The 19,009-nt window shown below is 43.3% G+C and overlaps 1 protein-coding gene across 1 annotated transcript; it reads left to right on the top strand.

Moving 5' to 3' along the window:
- The first annotated feature begins 11,999 nt into the window (after positions 1-11,999).
- LOC139424485 (Golgi-associated plant pathogenesis-related protein 1-like) lies at positions 12,000-16,626 on the top strand. Its single transcript, XM_071176381.1, has 5 exons — positions 12,000-12,222; positions 13,282-13,390; positions 13,613-13,716; positions 14,343-14,420; positions 14,946-16,626. The coding sequence occupies exons 1-5, from the start codon at positions 12,210-12,212 to the stop codon at positions 15,104-15,106; spliced, it is 465 nt and encodes a 154-aa protein (XP_071032482.1). The 5' UTR covers positions 12,000-12,209; the 3' UTR covers positions 15,107-16,626.
- Positions 16,627-19,009: the final 2,383 nt, after the last annotated feature.

Here is a 19,009-nt window from a genome sequence, read left to right as displayed (position 1 = left end):
TCATTTCCTTCATGAATACACACAGAATAGGTCACCAGTGCAGTTTCACATTAGTGCATAAGAAGGCTGGAGAAGAGGAGATGCAGCCCATCTAAGTGTTGTTTTGACATGTGGTCTAACTCTTTTGATTTAAACCCAGCATCAGTCCACAATCCTCATGTACCTCCAACTTCAGTTTAGGTTCCATGTTCCACTCTTCATGTCTGTGCCAGCACTGCCATCTAGTGGGGAAGACATAAAAAACAAGTGTCAACCTTTATTTTACACTAATTACTGTGCTACTAATATTATTGTTATAAAACATTTTGGTTAATGCAGTATGAGCCATGTCAGTTATTTTTTATACAGCCTATGAGTGTAGCTGTGGCCTATGGCTTTAATATCAGAGTCCAGAATGTCCCCAAGATTCAGTCCATACCAGAATATCCAACATAGCCCAGATCTTGATGATCTTGATCTTAATCCAGTTTAGGAAGTAAGCTCCTAATGTTCAGATGCATCAACCCAAGTCCTTTACTGTGTTTAAAGTCACATGGAAACTCCAATTCTAACAAGCTACGTTCAATAGGCGGTTGCAGGGCCTATCTGATGGTTGATGTTGATATTGTTGGTATGGCTATAAGATTTCATTAAACTGCACCATTTGGTCTATCCCTGTTAGTAATAGAGGAAAAAGAAGTAAGTATGTCCGGCTGGCTGGCAAGCCAGGTAGGTCGGCCGGACCTACCTACCTAATTTGGTAGGTAGGTCTGGCCAGGTAGGTAGGTCCAGCCGACCTACCTACCTGGCTTGCCAGCCAGCCGGACATACTTACTTGGCCAGCCAGACCTACCTAATTGGCCGGACCTACCTACATGACCGGACCTACCTATCTACCTGGCCGGTCGGCTGAACCTAGGTCTGGCCAGGTAGGTAGGTCCAGCCGACCTACCTAGCCGGCCTGGACCTGGCTGGCTAGCCGGACCTACCTACCTGGCCAGCTGGACCTACCTACCTTCCAGCCTATATCATATAATTTGACCACATCAGTGAATGTGTTACAATACTAATCCATATAGCCTAAAGTGCAGTAATTTTTCAAGAGGGGCTCTTTGCCATGATGTCGTCAATGGGTTCCCAAATACGAACGAGCGAGAGACCGCACCCACATCACCATAAAAGCAGGTGATAGGTTATATGATGGGCAAAAGACGCGCTGAATGTGGTGGCAAGGTGGTCAGGTGTAACGCACGATTCGTTAATTCTGTAGAACAGCAATGTTGGCCTATATGCCTACTGGTGGAAGATGTTGTGGGGGGACGGCTTTTTGGTGGGAGATGCCTACGCATTTCAAGTATATTTGCCACTGCTAAAGCAACTTGAATTGTCCTAATAGACCTCTCTTTGTAGAAAAGTTTTTATTTTTGTTTTTTATTTTTTACTCGTGAAGCCACATCTGAGCGAGCCAAATAAAACGTTTTGGTTGTACTCAATCTCTGACACTAGAACCTCTATTTCAGTCTCAGAAAATTACTTTTTTAATAGCTTTTTTTGGTTACGCCTTTTGTATTTCATGGTACGGACTTGCGTTTTCCTCGTGGACTTTAAATAGATGATTTTGACTATATGGTTAATTAGGGAAATTTCGAAATGCAAATAGCCAAGGTAGTGCACGAGCACTGAGAACAATTTGTATTTATCAATGATTATCTCCTACCGGTGTGCGTATGATGCTCATATAATTGTTTGATAAATCACACTTTCTCTAGGCGTACGAACATTCCAACATCCGTACGTAAGTAGTATTTTAGAATAGTTTCAACGCAATAATGATAAATGAGGCACCAGGAGTCTGTGCTGCTCTGATAACACTTTTGTTGTCTATCATAATATTAGCAGCACCGCCATTTCTGCTTCCTCCTTCGGCTCCCACAGAGAAGGAGTGTGTCTGGACTGGCAGGCATTTGTCCTTCTACAGCGTCTCCTCTGACACCTTGACCCACTTTCCAAAACATTCACTGAGCCCCTCCTCCGTATGCTTTGGAATCTTCTTCTTCTGGGGGGTTTATCGGCGGTTGGCAGGGAGAAACTACATTCGGAAAGTATTCAGAATCCTTGACTTTTTCCAAATGTTGTTACATTACAGCCTTATTTTTTAAAAAGTACTTTTTTTTAAAACTCATCAATCTACACAAAATACCCCATAAAGACAAAGTGAAAACAGGTTTTTAGAAATGTTTTCAAATGTGTCAAACAAAACAACCTTATTCACATAAGTATTCAGACACTTTTCTATGAGACTCGAAATTGAGCTCAGGTGCATCCTGTTTCCATTGATCATCCTTGTGATGTTTTTACTACTTGGAGTCCACTTGTGGTAAATTCAGTTTATTGGACATGATTTGAAAAGGCACACACCTGTCTGTATAAGTTCTCATAGTTGACAGTGCATATCAGAGCAAAAACCAAGCCATGAGTTCGAATACATTTTCCATGGAGCTCCGAGACAGGATTGTGTCGAGGCACAGAACTGGGGAAGGGTACCAAAAATGTCTGCAGCATTAAAGGTGCCCAAGAACACAGTGGCCTCCATCATTCTTAATTTAAAGAAGTTTGAAACCACCAAGTCTCTTCCTAAAGCTGGCCGCCTGGCCAAACTGAGCAATCGGGGGAGATGGCCTTGGTCAGGGAGGTGACCTAGAACCCGATGATCACTCTGACAGAGCTCCAGAGTTTCTCTGTGGAGATGGGAGAACCTTCCAGAAGGACAATCATCTCTGCAGCACTCCACCAATCAGGCTTTTATGGGAGAGTGTCCAGGCGCAAGCCATTAATTCAGTGAATGGCACATGATTGCCGGCTGGTATAATGAAACCAAGATTGAACTCTTTGGCCTGAATGCCAAGTGTCACGTCTGGGGGACACATGGCACCATCCCTACAGTGGGAAAAATTAGGGATAGGTGAATGGAGCAAAGCACAAAGAGATCCTTGATGAAAACCTGCTCCAGAGCGCTCGGGACCTTAGACTAGGGCAAAACTTTTACCTTTCAACTGGACAACAACCCTAAGCACACAGCCAAGACAACGCAGGAATGGCTTCAGGACAAGTCTCAATGTCCTTGAGCAGCCCAGTCAGAGCCCGGTCTTGAACCCGATCGAACATCTCTGGAGACACCTGAAAATAGCTGTGTAGCTATGCTCCCCATCCAACCTGACAGAGCTTAAGAGGATCTGCAGAGAAAAATGGGAAAAACTCCCCAAATAGATGTGTGCCAAGCTTGTAGCGTGATACCCAAGAAGACTTGAGGCTGTAATCACTGCCAAAGGTGCTACAACAAAGTACTGAGCAAAGGGTCTGAATACTTATGTAAATGTGATTTCAGTTTTTTATTCTTAATACATATGCAAAAATGTCTAAAAACTTGTTTTTGCTTTGTCATTATGGGGTATTGTGTGTAGATTGATGAGTGGGGAAAACAATTTCATCCATTTTAGAATAAGGCTGTAATGTAACAAATGTGGAAAAAGTCAAGGGGTCTGAATACTTTCCGAATGCACTGTTTATATAGCACTGCAATGTCCACAATGCTTGCCAAAGTGGATTAACATGGACAACAGACTTGCAGCACGCTTATAGGGAAGGACACTCAACAAGCACAGCACTTACACAAATTACTGATGATTGGCTGAGAGAAATTGATGATAAAATGATTGTGGGGGCTGTCTTGTTAGACTACAGTGCAGCTTATGGCTTTACACCCCCTGCTATAAATGTGGATAAAGAGTTACTTGTTCAACAGAACACAGAGGGTGTTTTTTAATGAAAGCCTCTCAAACATAATCCAGGTAGAATCCGGAATTCCCCAGAGTAGCTGTTTAGGCCCCTTGCTTTTTTCAATATTGTCACGTTCTGACCTTTATTTCCTTTGTTTTGTATTTATTTAGTATGGTCAGGGCGTGAGTTGGGTGGGCAGTCTATGTTGGTTTTTCTATGTTTTGGGGCATTTCTATGTTTTCGGCCTAGTATGGTTCTCAATCAGAGGCAGGTGTCATTAGTTGTCTCTGATTGAGAATCATACTTAGGTAGCCTGGGTTGCACTGTTTGTTTGTGGGTGATTGTCTATGTTGATGGCTTGTTTCAGCACAGTCCATATGATTAGCTTCACGGTTGTTATTTTGTTTACTGGTTTTTGTATAGTTTTCAGTGTTCACTACTTTCTTTATTAAAGATTGACCATGGACACTTACCACGCCGCGTATTGGTCCTCAGATCCTTTTCGCCTCTCCTCTTCAGATGAAGAGGAGGACGGCCGTGACAAATATTTACTAACGACATGCCACTGACTTTGAGTAAAGACAACGTGTCTATGACTCAACACTATACACGTCAGCTACTACAGCAACATAAATGACTGCAACACTTAAAGAGTTGCAGTTAGTTTCAGAGTGGGTGGCAAGGAATAAGTTAGTCCTAAATATTTCTAAAACTAAAAGCATTGTATTGGGGACAAATCATTCACTAAACCCTAAATGTCAACTAAATATTGTAATAAATAACGTGGAAATTGAGCAAGTTGAGATAACTAAACTGCTTGGAGTAACCCTGGGTTGTAAACTGTCATGGTCAAAACATATTGATACATCAGTAGCTAAGATGGGGAGAAATATGTCCATAATAAAGCGCTGCTCTGCCTTCTTAACCACACTATCAACAAGGCAGGTCCTACAGGCCCTAGTTTTGTCACACCTGAACTACTGTTCGGTCGTGTGGTCAGGTGCCACAAAAAAAGGACTTTGCAATTGGTTCAGAACAGGGCAGCACGGCTGGCCCTTGGATGTACACAGAGAGCTAATATTAACAATATGCATGTCAATCTCTCCTGGCTCAAAGTGGAGGAGAGATTGACTTCATCACTACTTGTATTTAGGAGAGGTATTGACATTTTGAATGCACCAGGCTGTCTGTTTGAACTACTGGCACACAGCTCGGACACCCATGCACACCCCACAAGACATGCCAGAAGAGGTCTCTTCACAGTCCCCAAGTCCAGAACAGTTTTTGGGAGGCGCACAGTACTACATCGAGCCCTGACCACATGGAACTCTATTCCACATCAAGTTACTGAAAATTAGATTTAAAAAACAGATAAAAAAAACACCTAATGGAACAGCGGGGACTGTGAAGCAACACAAACATAGGCACAAACACTGCCTAGGCAGCAGCTAATGGGGCTCCATAATAAATACAAATATCCTACCTGCCAGCCCCAAAAATATAAATATTTCAGACTGTATCTAATGACGTTCTACTAAGTATGCTCTTTAAACTCATTTCCTGTAGCTCATTCTCCCTCATACTGGATCTCAGCCTCTCTCATTCCCTCTCATACTGTATCAGTACTGTACATACTCCACTGTCTCTGTTTCCTGGCAATAATCACTTTCCTGTTGGATGCTTCCTATCACATTTAAAGTCCTATTCAACTGGCTGTGTCCCACCCTTAGTCTTGTAAAAATAGCCTCCTCTCTTCTGTCTCTTCCTGCCATCCTCCTGTCCCTGACTTTCCTCTGTACTTGGAATAAATGCCTGCCCTTAGTGTCTCTATTTCACTGCTCCTGTCATCTCTGCACCACCACTGTCCATTTCAGACTTTCTGCCTCTGCCTTGCTCATTGAAATTACAACAACATCCCCACTACTAAGTACTTGTTTAGCCAGTAAATCTGCTGCATTGTTCCCCTCCACCCCCACATGAGCTGGGACCCAAGTAAATCTTGTCTGTATACCCATCTGTCTAACCCTGCCATGGGTTTGTAGTACCTCATACAGCAGGTCTTGTCTGCTACGTGAGCTAAAGGACTGCAGACTCATCAACACTGCACATGAGTCAGAGCAAATATCTACTCTGTCTTGACTTCCTCCACCCATTGCAAGGCCAACAATACGGCCATCAGCTCTGCCGTATATACAGCCAGGTGATCTGTCTGTATATACGAGTAGCCATGGTGGGGTCACAGGAATAGCTATCGTGGGGCTAAACTCCCTTCCATACAGTCCCATCTCCCTTGCCTGGGTATTACCCACCCACCAAAAGCTTGTGTTCTGTCCTCGCTCATGTTCCCAGCATGCCTGTAGAATCCATTTTGCAGGATGAGACACCCATGTCCCTGTAGATTGACCAAATAATTTTTTTGCCAGCTGCTGTCCCCTAATCTGCAATGGCATATCCCCCATCTCCACCTGTAGTGCAGCCACTGGGGAGGTCCGAAACGCCCCATTACATATTGTGACTCCTTGTCCCCTGTATGACAACTAGCCTTTCCAGTGAGGTCTGGGCTGCCGAATCATACACTATAATGCCATAGTCTATTACAGATCGGATGAATGCAACAGACATGGTCCTCAATGAGGAACGCCCAGCCCCCCACTCCATCCCTGTCTGACAGCGCATCACATTTAGCACCTTCTTACACTTTCCCACCACTCTCTCAATGTGTTCTGCCCATGTCAGCCTAGTGTCAAAGTACACCCCAAGGAACCTGAGTAACCCTCTCCAAAGTACACCCCAAGGAACCCTCTCCAAGTTTCTCCCATATAACCTCAAGCATACCTCATCTCCCACCTTCCTCCTAGTAAAGAACAGAGTTTTCTCTACAGAGAACCTGAGTCCCCACATTAATGCCCAACATTATACCTCATCAATTGCTTCCTGCACCTTCCTGACTATGTATGGCACATTTCTTCCCCTCTTTCATAAGGCTCTATCATCTGCAAATAACTAACTCCCAATATCCGGCCGCACCTGAGAGTAAACATCATTGATCATGATTGAGAACAACAGAGGACTAATCACACTCCTCTGCGGTGTACTGTTATCCACCAGGTAGCTGACTGATGGAGACTTCCCCACCTTCTAGAGGTCGACCGATTAATTGGAATGGCCGATTAATTAATTCAAGTTTTCATAACAATCGGAAATCGATATTTTTGGACACCGATTTGGCCGATTTTTTGTATATACTGTATATATATATTTTTTTTACACCTTTATTTAACTAGGCAAGTCAGTTAAGCACACATTCTTATTTTCAATGACGGCCTAGGAATGGTGGGTTAACTGCCACGTTCAGGGGCAGAAAGACAGATTTTCACCTTGTCAGCTCAGGGGAACCAATCTTGCAACCTTACAGTTAAATAGTCCAACGCTATAACCACCTGCCTCTCCGTTTCACTCCACAAGGAGGCTGCCTGTTAAGCGAATGCAGTAAGCCAATGGAAGTTGCTAGCTAGCATTAAACTTATCTTATAAAAAACAATCAATCATAATCACTAGTTAACTACACATGGTTGATGATATTACTAGTTTATCTAGCATGTCCTTCTTTGCGTATAATCTGACTGAGCATACAAGCATACAAGAATCTGACTGAGCGGTGGTAGGCAGCAGCAGGCTCGTAAGCATTCATTCAAACAGCACTTTCGTGCATTTTGCCAGCAGCTCTTCGCTGTGCGTCAAGCATTGCGCTGTTTATGACTTCAAGCCTATCAACTCCCGAGATGAGGCTGGTGTAACCGAAGTGAAATGGCTAGCTAGTAAAGCGGGGTGCGCGCTAATAGCGTTTCAAACGTACTCGCTCTGAGACTTGGAGTGGTTGTTCCCCTTGCTCTGCATGGGTAACGCTGCTTTGAGGGTGGCTGTTGTCGTTGTGTTCCTGGTTCGAGCCCAGGTAGGGGCGAGGAGAGGGACGGAAGCTATACTGTTACACTGGCAATACTAAAGTGCCTATAAGAACATCCAATATTCAAAGGTTAATGAAATACAAATGGTATAGAGGGAAATAGTCCTATAATAACTACAACCTAAAACTTCTTACCTGGGAATATTGAAGACTCATGTTAAAAGGAACCACCAGCTTTCATATGTTCTCATGTTCTGAGCAAGGAACTTAAACGTTAGCTTTCTTACATGGCACATATTGCACTTTTACTTTCTTCTCCAACACTTTGTTTTTGCATTATTTAAACCAAATTGAACATGTTTCATTATTTATTTGAGGCTAAATTGATTTTACTGATGTATTATATTAAGTTAAAATAAGTGTTCATTCAGTATTGTTGTAATTGTCATTATTACAAATAAATAAATACAAATCGGCCGATTAATCGATATCGGCTTTTTTGGCCCTCCAATAATCGGTATCGGTATCGGCGTTGAAAAATCATAATCGGTTGACCTCTACCACCTTCACCTGGATAGACTTTCCAAAGACGAAGTCCTTTATCCAGTTGTATGTTCTTCCTTCTACCCCCATAATATCAAGCTTGATTAGCAACCCCTCCTTCCACATTGTATTACACTCCTTCTGCACATCAAAAAAAGACAGCCACAACAGTCTCCTTGTTCACCCGAGCCTTCCTGACCTCTGCTTCTAAGCAGAGCACTGGGCCGTGGTTCCCCTCCCCTTCCTGAACCCACTCTGATGTGGTGATACTAGCCCCCTGCTCTCCAGGAAGTTAGTTAGCCTCTCCATAATCATATTTTCCATAATCTTCCATACATGTGATGTTAAAGCTATTGGCCCATAGCTTGTTGGCCTCGTGGGCCCTTCCCTGGCTTCCGGATTGGTAGCACTACTGCTTCCTTCCAGCTGCCTGACAGTTTTCCCTCTTCCGACACTCTGTTGTACAACCCCAATACCTTATCCAGTGCCTCATATCTAAGACTGGTCAACATGACGTAACACAACTCATCTTTCACAGCCTTTCCTATTGCCCTTTTCATTTATTCCATGGTAAATGGTGCATTCAACAGATCATTTACATCCTCCCTATCCAGCACTCCAGGGTGCTCCTCTCTCGTTCTCTCTATCCCCCCATCTGTCTCTCCTCTGACAGATTAGCCGAGCTATGCACTTGGACAAACACTTCGGCCATCATCTCTGCCTTCTCATCTGTTACTGCCAAATCCTCCCCACTCATCAACACTGGATAATCCCACTCCCTTCTGACTCCTCTCAGCCACATCTCCATCATTCTCTTTACAGGCTGTTTCACATATTCCTGTTCAATACCTTTGCCTAACATCCTGTAAGGAAGTCCTTGCTTTATGAAGGTGGCACATTCCTCCCCATGCCCCTACATCTCTGTCCCTACGAATCACCATGGGCTCCCTAGTGAGCAGCGGTCTAAGGCAGTGCATCTCAGTGATAGAGGCGTCACTACAGACCCTGGTTCGATTCCAGGCTGTATCACAACTGGGTCTCCCAATCTCAACCATGATTCGAAGACCCAGCTTCGTTCGAGTTTGGCCGGGGTAGGCTGTCATTGTAAATAAGAATTTGTTCTTAACTGACTTGCCTAGCTAAATAAAGGTTCAATAAAATAAATATCCCTGTATTATAAACTCCAAAGTCAGTTTGAGACATGTTTCCTGCACACAAATCACATCAGGCTTAGCTGGCATATCCTGCCCATTAGCCAACAGGCTTCAAGCGTTTAATTGTAGCATTAACACCATAACTAAGATACAGTAATACATGACTCCAGCCTTGGCTGATTGAGGTAATCTCAAACCTCTTCCCATGTCAGCGCTGTCATACTCAGATGTCTCCCTTCCACTTCCACTATTAGTGGAATCCTCTCTGCTTTAGACACTACTTTAGCAGTGCTATTGATAGCTCCTGTTTTGAATGTCACCAGCTTTCTCTTATCTATGTATACCACATCTCCACCCACCTGCCCCGTAGTCCCCGATCTAGATCCTCCTACTCATCTTTCCCTTGAACCTGTATTTCCCTGGACCTGGACCAACATCACTGCCTCAGCATATGACACCCATTGCGCCACTCTCACTTGTTGCACCTCCACTGCCTGTTTCGTTGCCTCACACCCACCATATGCCACACTATGAGCACCCTCACAGCTGCAGCACTTTGATTATACACTTCCCATACTCATGCTCCCCTCCACACAACTCTTTTTCTCTTTACAGGCTGTGGCCACATGCTCAAACCTCTGTCAGTTATAACACCTTAACTGTTTTGGTACATAAGCCCTCACATGATAAGTCATATATCCTATGGTTACTTTATTTGGCAGTATCCTGTCCTGGAAGTGTAACAGAATAGACAGGCTATCTAGCTTCACTCAATCCCAAGTTGCTTCCAATCTTTGAACATTCACTAGAGCTCCTCCTCTCAAGTTGTCGATAACCTCTTTAATGCTAACACTCACAGGCACTCCTGTTATCACCCCTTTAATCATTCCACCTGCTCCACACCACCTTACACTTCTCTATTTGCTTCATTCTGAGAGCTTTTTCCCTCTGCACCATGTCTTTACAGAACACCTACCAGCTCACATCTCTTAACACTTTAACACTTTAGCATTAACAACTTCCCCAATCAACTCTTTTATCACAGCCGTCAACCTTATCGAACTCATCGCCCCCAACTCCCCCTTCCTCCATTAACTTCAGAATAACTTTATGCTTCTCCTCATCTCCATGATCCCCTCGCGACTTAGCCTGCCCTTCCTTCTCAGCACGCTCTACCTCCGAACTTGCACTGGCAATGGAAACTATGTTGCTCTCCTCACTCTTCCTTCTCTTTACCTCCGCCTCCATGGACTTATCGCTCCCCTTCAAACCCCTACTCTTTCTCTCCCGCTTTCTTTCTCTCTTTCCTATTCCTCCCATTATTTGTATCGCTATACTATATACTTCCTTCACTTTCTTCTCCATCGCGATCTCCTACCATCTCTGACCCAGTCACAGCACAGCGTTGCCGAACTGCAGCAAAACACTGAGTAAAGTTGGATTGTTTGCTTATTCCCTTTCAGTTGAATTGCAGTGCCCCTACACTGATCAAGCCACCAAACAAATGACCAGCCCTCTGTGTCAAACTGATTCTCCTGAGAGAGTTCAGGCTTTGGAATCATGACACCTCAGATGCCCTTGGCAGGTAGAATAGCTTACTGGGTCCTGGAGCAATTCTTTAGGAAAGTAATTTTTAGAAGAAATGTACACTTAAAAATAGCATCGTTTTTTTTTTTATCTTGCTCAATAAGAAATGCAACGGCCATGACTGAAGTCAAATAAGACTTTAATGTGGGTGTCTCTTGTATGTGTGTTCGCACGTGACAATGGTTTGCATATTAACTCTGCCAAAACAGTTAGTCACACACCCTTCTAGATAACATGACATATTCTAACAGTCTTGAAGTCACCTAGGCTAGCTAGTGTAGTGCTAGCCAACTTCTTTCGCCAATTAGCTTCAGCCGGCTGTTGTACCCACGTGGCAAAGTTGGACTTTGGATAGGCTAGTTAGGGACCTTCAATGATTTACAAAAGGGAAAAAGGACTATATTTTCCCAAGGCACACATTTTAGTTGTCTCATTAACTGCTCTCAATATGTGTATATGAGTTTACAATTTATAGTTGGGTGGAGTTTCTTAAGTCATTGAAATTTGGAGCTATTTAAAAAAAATATATTGTCCCATGTACATTGTGTAATTGTATTGATGGTCCCTAACTATACCTAATGGGTATTACAATTGGGTCACATGCAGCTGCACTCCGAATTGATGATTACTTGAGTGCTGCCAACTGTGGCCAGGATTGAAATAAACCCAACCCAAGGAAAATTATGCTACCCTTCATTCTTTGAAATAAAATATTCTCGTAAATCTCAGTTTTGGACAAGACTGACTTTATGACCAGAATGATCCTACTATTTACACTTTGTAATATCAGTGCCACATAGGCTCACCCTAGTAAAACTGTGTAAAACTGCTTCTAAATAGTTAAACTGCTCTTAGTTTAGTTTATACTGAACTAAGAGCAGTTAGTATCATGTCCAGCAGAAAGCAGGAATCTCAGACCATAAAAGGGCATGTGTCTCATAGAGATGATGTCATCAGAACAGCCATGTGTTCTGGGTCGAGAGAGAGAGCGAGAGAGAGAGCGAGAGAGAGAGAGAGAGAGAGAGAGAGATAATATTGTGTGTGTGGCCAAGGAAAAGGCAGGGTGTGTTAGTGTGAGAGAGGACAGAAGCAAAAGATTTGAGAAAGACTAGTTTACTAGAGGGAGAAGTGTGAGCAAGAGGAATAGAGGTTACAAAGAAAAATAGGAATACAGAAAGGAAGAGAGGGACAGAAACTAAGTCATAGCAGCTGCTTCAGACCATCAGAGGACTGAGCCAAAGGGAACAGGAGAGAGTTTCTGCGCCATGGGCAAATCAGGTAAGAATACATGAGATTTAATTGTGTGTGTGTGTGTGTGTGTGTGTGTGTGTGTGTGTGTGTGTGTGTGTGTGTGTGTGTGTGTGTGTGTGTGTGTGTGTGTGTGTGTGTAATTACAAAAGAGGCTTAGCTCTGAGTTTGTGCCAATGGGCTGTTATCATGCACCAGGAAAAAGGGGTGGATTTTAAAAAGCTGTACATCTTTATTTGACATGGTCTTGTAACGCCTATGCGCTAGGTCAGTTTCTTCTCGTCTGTGGTAAAGATGAAACCACTGTTGAGAGTATCAGAAATAGCTCTGCTAGTGGGGGAATTCCCTATTTGCAAGCTGTGTCTGGTTATGTGAGTGTGTGTGTGTGTTTTGATATCGATTGACAGAACATTTTAGGGGCCAGTTTCCAGAACAACATTATCCTCCATTGAAAGTGGTATTTAGTTTAGGAATAAGCTAAATCTGGGTCAAGGATCAAGCCCCAAGGACTGCAACCACTGATCCTTCACAACACCGTAACAGAATGTGTATTTCGCTACACCCGCAATAACATCTGCTAAATATGTGTATTTAGCTAATAAAATTGTGTGTGTGTGTGTGTGTGTGTGTGTGTGTGTGTGTGTGTGTGTGTGTGTGTGTGTGTGTGTGTGTGTGTGTGTGTGTGTGTGTGTGTGTGTGTGTGTGTGTGTGTGTGTGTGTGTGTGTGTGTGTGTGTGTGTGTGTGTGTGTGTGTGTGTGAATCGCCTCATTGTGTGAATGCCAGAGAGAATGGAGATGCGCGAGTAGGGCTGTGATTGGCACCAGGCTGGGGAGAGGGGGAGAGGATGTGTCCCCCATTCATTCATACCCTGGTTTTGTCTGTCTAGACTCAGTCAAGGCTGGGAACAGCCATATGTATGGGGCTTATTGGAGATTTACCACTGCCTAAGTTACTGTCTGATTATCTGCAGCCTACCGTTTTATTGAGTTGTATTAATTATTTGAAAGTTTGATTGTATATTACAGTGAAAACAAGGGAAACAATCAGTCAGTTTTTTCATGGCATCTTGTTTTATGTGATTCTCTCAGCTTCTAAGCAGTTTTCGGGGGAGGTGTTGCGTAGTCATAACGAGTATCGTAGGAAGCACCAGGCGCCCCCTCTGAAGCTGAGCAGCAAGCTGAGTAGAGATGCCACTAGGTGGGTCACACACACATTGGGCCCACCCCACACACACTTAACTATATCCTCCACCCACCACCACCTTTATAAGAAACATGGCCAACTACACCCAAACCCTTCCTTCCTTCCTTCCTTCCTTCCTTCCTTCCTTCCTTCCTTCCTTCCTTCCACTTCACCTAACCCCACCCAAATATCAGCTGTCTTTATCTAACTATTACCACAACTCTCTCCACCCTGTAGGTATGCTGAGTCTCTGGCCAGCACACGGATCCTGAAGCACAGTGTTGAGTCCAGTAAGGGGAGCTGTGGCGAGAACCTGGCCTGGGCCTCCTATGACCAACCAGGTACACACACTCTAACCCGATGACTCCTAATGCTATGACCAAACATTTACATAGCCTGCATATGTTTAGTTATGTAAATGGGGACAGATACATTATTCACTGTGTACGGTACAGATAGTAACATTAAAGAGAGCGATCCAGAGTCACTGTAGGGTTAGGGTTTAGTTAGGTCTAAACTATAGACTATCCGGTTCAGTGGCGGCCCAGGCAGGAACAACTGGGGTCCGTTTCCCTGCTCTGTGTTCGGAGTGTGTTTCAGCAACAAGACCATGACTCAGAGCACAACTATGTCTGTGCACTGACCTGACAGTCGGCTGTGATTCATAAACAGTCTCCTACTGATACATACTATCACTGGGTCATGCTCAGTTCATCTCTCTCTGGACTTCTCCTCTGAAACTGGGGTTCTCAAACCTCTCCGTGTTCTTCTGACCCACCTAAATCTTTGGCAGCTTTTAGAGGGTTAGCACTGTTGCCTTGGAAAGCAGCCATCTTGGATAATATTTCCTTGCCACTGTCATCTCTGTGGGTTTTGGCCCAAGTTGCTGTTAAACAATAGTGACAAAGGCAACAAACATGTATAATGTTATGCGATAACCTGTAACCTTTGTCTTCTCTGTGTATAGGGAAGGATGTGGCCGACCGCTGGTATGACGAGGTAAAACAATACAACTTCAACCGCCCCGGCTTCTCCTCTGGCACAGGTGAGACGCGCGCACACACACATACACACACTCTGACTCGGTGTAGTGCTGCATGCCACAGTGTTGTGTTCACCCAGGCTGGGTTCAGGGTTGGACTGTGTGTCCTCTGTTCTCTGTTCTATAAACGCGACGTTGCCGTTCTGTGACTGTGTAGATCTGGGACTCAGCTCACAAACATGCATGGAACACTGCTGCCTGTGGGGAAATCACAGGTCTTTATAGCATTCCCAGTCTTTTCTGTCCTTCCTGTTCTCTTCCTGAAGCCTCCTGCTCAGTGTGACCGACCCTGCAGCGTCAGGATCACTCCTATCAACTCATGTGCTGCTGACAGATAAAGGAGGAGAGGAAAGACAGAGGGGGAGAGATGGGAGTGTGCAATAGAGGGGAAAGAGTATATATGGGGGGACGATAGAGGGTGGGGTGAATATAGGGATCTGCAGCTGTAAATATTTAGAGGAGCAGTGCTACAGAGGGCTTCCTTCAGTGAAGGTGTTTAGCTTGTCTCTCTTTTCTCTCTCTAACCAGGTCATTTCACAGCAATGGTGTGGAAGGGCAGTAAGAAGCTGGGTGTGGGGAAGGCCAGTGCGCCAGATGGCTCGTCATTCGTGGTAGCCAGGTACTTTCCAGCAGGGAACATCACCAACCAGGGACACTTTGACAACAACGTCCTGCCGCCCAAGGACTGAGGAACATACTGACCCATCACTCTCATCCCCCAGGAGCTGACCATCCAAAAGACATTTGCACTTTGACTTGACTTTATATACAGTGGCAAGAAAAAGTATGTGAACCCTTTGGAAATACCTGGATTTCTGCATAAATTGGTCATCAAATTTGATCTGATCTTCATCTAAGTCACAACAACAGACAAACATAGTGTGGTAAACTAATAACACACAAAGTATTGTATTTTTCTTGTCTATGTTGAATACATCATTTAAACCACAGTGTATGTTGAAAAAAGTATGTGAACCTCTAGGCTAATGTCTTCTCCAAAAGCTAATTGAAGTCAGGAGTCAGCTAACCTGGAGTCCAATCTATGAGACGAGATTGGAGATGTTGGTTAGAGCTGCCTTGCCCATTAAAAACACACACAAATTCGAGTTTGCTTCTCACAAGAAGCATTGCCTGATGTGAACCATGCCTCGAACAGAAGAAATGAAGAATTGTTGACTTGCATAAAGCTGTAAAGGGTTAAAAAAGTATCTCTAAAATCCTTGATGTTCATCAGTCCACAGTAAGACAAATTGTCTATAAATGGAGAAAGTTCAGCACTGTTGCTACTCTCCCTGGGAGTGGTCGTCCTGCAAAGATGACTGCAAGAGCACAGCGCAGAATGCTCAACGAGGTTAAGAAGAATCCTAGTCAGCTAAAGACATATATAAATCTCTGTAACATAACAACATCTCTGTTACCGAGTCTACGATAGTAAAACACTAAACAAGAATGGTGTTAATTGGAGAACACCACAGAAGAAGCCACTGCTGTCCAGAAAAACATTGCTGCACATCTGAAGTTTGCAAAAGTGCACCTGGATGTTCCAAAATGTTCTGTGGACAGATGAAACTACAGTTGAGTTGTTTGGAAGGAGGACACAACACTATGTGTGGAGAAAAAAGGCACAGTACACCAACATCAAAACCTCATCCCAACTGTAAAGTATGGTGGAGGGAGCATCATGGTTTGGGACTGCTTTGCTGCCTCAGGGCCTGGACAGCTTGCTATCACCGACGTAAAAATGAAGTCCTAAGTTTATCAAGAGGAGCAGGAGAATGTTAGGCTATCTGTCCGCCAATTGTCCGCCAATTGAAGCTCAACAGAAGTTGGGTGATGCAACAGGACAACGACCCAAAACACAGATGTAAATCAACAACAGAATGGATTCAACAGAAGAAAATACGCCTTCTGGAGTGGCCCAGTCAGAGTCCTGACCTCAACCCGATTGAGATGCTGTGGCATGACCTCGAGAGCAGTTCACACCAGACATCCCAAGAATATTGTTGAAGTGAAGAAGTTTTGTAAAAGGAACGGTCCAAATTTCCTCCTGACCGTTGTGCAGGTAGGAACCGCAACTACAGAAAACGTTTGGTTGATGTTATTGCTGCCAAAGGAGGGTCAACCAGTTATTAAATCCAAGGGTTCTCATACTTTTTGCACCCTGCACTGTGAATGTTTACACAGTGTGTTCAATAAAGACATGTAAATGTATAATTGTCTGCGTGTTATTAGTTTAAGCAGACTTTGTCTATTGTTGTGACCTAGATGAAGATCAGATCAAATTGTATGACCAATTTATGCAGAAATCCAGGTATTTCAAAAGGGTTCACATACTTTTTCTTGCCAGTGTGTGTGTGTGTGTGTGTGTGTGTGTGTGTGTGTGTGTGTGTGTGTGTGTGTGTGTGTGTGTGTGTGTGTGTGTGTGTGTATGTATGACAAAACCACTGTGACTAACAAATGCATAAAATGTATATTATTATGGACACCATTGACCAAACCCAGACCATGGCAGCTGTGCCTTCTGGAGGTGTACCGGTCACCCAACTGCGTTTCGACCTACTCATTCCATCGTTAGTGGGGATAGAGATTCACCTGTGAGGTTGCTACAGTAATCTACTCACTTAGACATTTCATGAATGCCTTTGGTGACTGGATTGTATTTGTAAGGAAACAGTTGAGTTGAGAGAGCGTATACAAACAATTAGATTCTAATGCTGTAGGAAACATAGTAAAATCATTTCTGTTGAATATATATATATATATATATATATATATATTGCACAGTACCAGTCAAAAGTTGACACACCTACTCATTCAAGGGTTTTTATTTATTTTGACTATTTTCTACATTGTAGAATATAGACATCATAACTATGAAATAACACAGTAGTAACCAAGAAAGTAATAATTAAACAAATCAAAATATATTTTAGATTCTTCAAAGTAGCCACCCTTTGCCTTGATTACACTTTTGCACTCTTGGCATTCTCTCAACCAGCTTCATCTGGAATACTTTTCCAACCGTCTTGAAGGAGTTTCCACATATGCTGATCACTTGTTGGCTACTTTTCCTTCACTCTGCGGTTCAACTCATCCCAAACCATCTCAATTGGGTTGAGGTTGGGTGATTGTGGAGGCCAGGTCATCTGACATGGCACTCATCACTCTCCTTCTTGGTCAAATAGCCCTTACACAGCCCGGAGGTGTGGTGAGTTATTGTCCTGTGTGGGAAAAATGATAGTCCCACAAAGCGCAAACCAGATGGGATGGTGTATCACTGCAGAATGCTGTGGTAGCTATGCTGGTTAAGTGTGCCTTGAATTCTAAATAAATCACTGACAGTGTCACCAGCAAAGCACCATCACACCACCTCCTTCATGATTCACGGTGTGAACCATACATGCAGAGATCATCCGTTCACCTACTTTATGTCTCAGAAAGACACGGCAGTTGGAACCAAAAATCTCAACTTTGGACTCATCAGACCAAAGGACAGATTTCCACCAGTCTCATGTCCATTGCTAGTGTTTCTTGGCCCAACCAAGTCTCTTCTTCTTATTGGTGCCCTTTAGTAGTGGTTTCTTTTCAGCAATTCGACCATGAAGGCCTGATTCACACAGTCTCCTCTGAACAGTTGATGTTGAGTTATGTCTGTTACTTGAACTCTGTGAAGCATTTATTTGGGCTGTGATTTCTGAGGCTGATAACTCTAATGAACTTATCCTCTGCAGCAGAGGTAACTCTGGGTATTCCCTTTCCTGTGGCGGTCCTCATGAGAACCAGTTTCATCATAGCACTTGATGGTTTTTGCGACTGCACTTGAAGAAAATGTCAAAGTTCTTGAAATGTTCCTGATTGACTGACCTTCATGTCTTAAAGTAATGATGGACTGTTGTTTCTCTTTGCTTATTTGAGCTGTTCTTGCCATAATATGGACTTGGTTTTTTACCAAATAGATCTATCTTCTGTATACCACCCCTAGCTTATACAACTGAATGGCTCAAATGCATTTAGGAGGAAAGAAATTCCACAAATTAACTTTTAAGAAGGCACACCTGTTAATTGAAATGCATTCCAGGTGACTACCTCATGAAGCTGTTTGAGAGAATGCCAAGAGTGTGCAAAGCTGTAATCAAGGCAAATATTATCTCAAATGTAAACTATATTTAGATTTGTATAACACTTTTTTTTGGTTACTACATGATTCCATGTGTGTTATTTCATAGTTTTGATGTCTTCACTATAATTCTACAATGTAAAATAGTACAAATAAAGAAAAGCACTGGAATGAGTAGGTGTCCAAACTTTTGAATGGTACTGTGTTTATATATACACTAAAGGTTCAAAAGTTTGGGGTCACTTAGAAATGTCCTTGTTTTTGAAAGAAACGCAAAAGTTCTGTCCATTTAAAATAACAAAATGTATCAGAAATACAGTGTAGACATTGTTAATGTTGTAAATGACTACTGTAGCTAGAAACGGCTGATTTTTAATGGAATATCTACATAGACGAACAGAGGCCCATTAGCAGCAACCATGACTCCTGTGTTCCAATGGCAAATTGTGCAGAACAGTGCAAACTGGCTCTAACC

This window comes from Oncorhynchus clarkii, chromosome 2 (genome assembly GCF_045791955.1).
Source record: "Oncorhynchus clarkii lewisi isolate Uvic-CL-2024 chromosome 2, UVic_Ocla_1.0, whole genome shotgun sequence".
Lineage (NCBI taxonomy): Eukaryota > Metazoa > Chordata > Actinopteri > Salmoniformes > Salmonidae > Oncorhynchus > Oncorhynchus clarkii.
The sequence above is the reverse complement of the archived record's forward strand: the minus strand, read 5'-3'. Positions and strand labels throughout refer to the sequence as shown.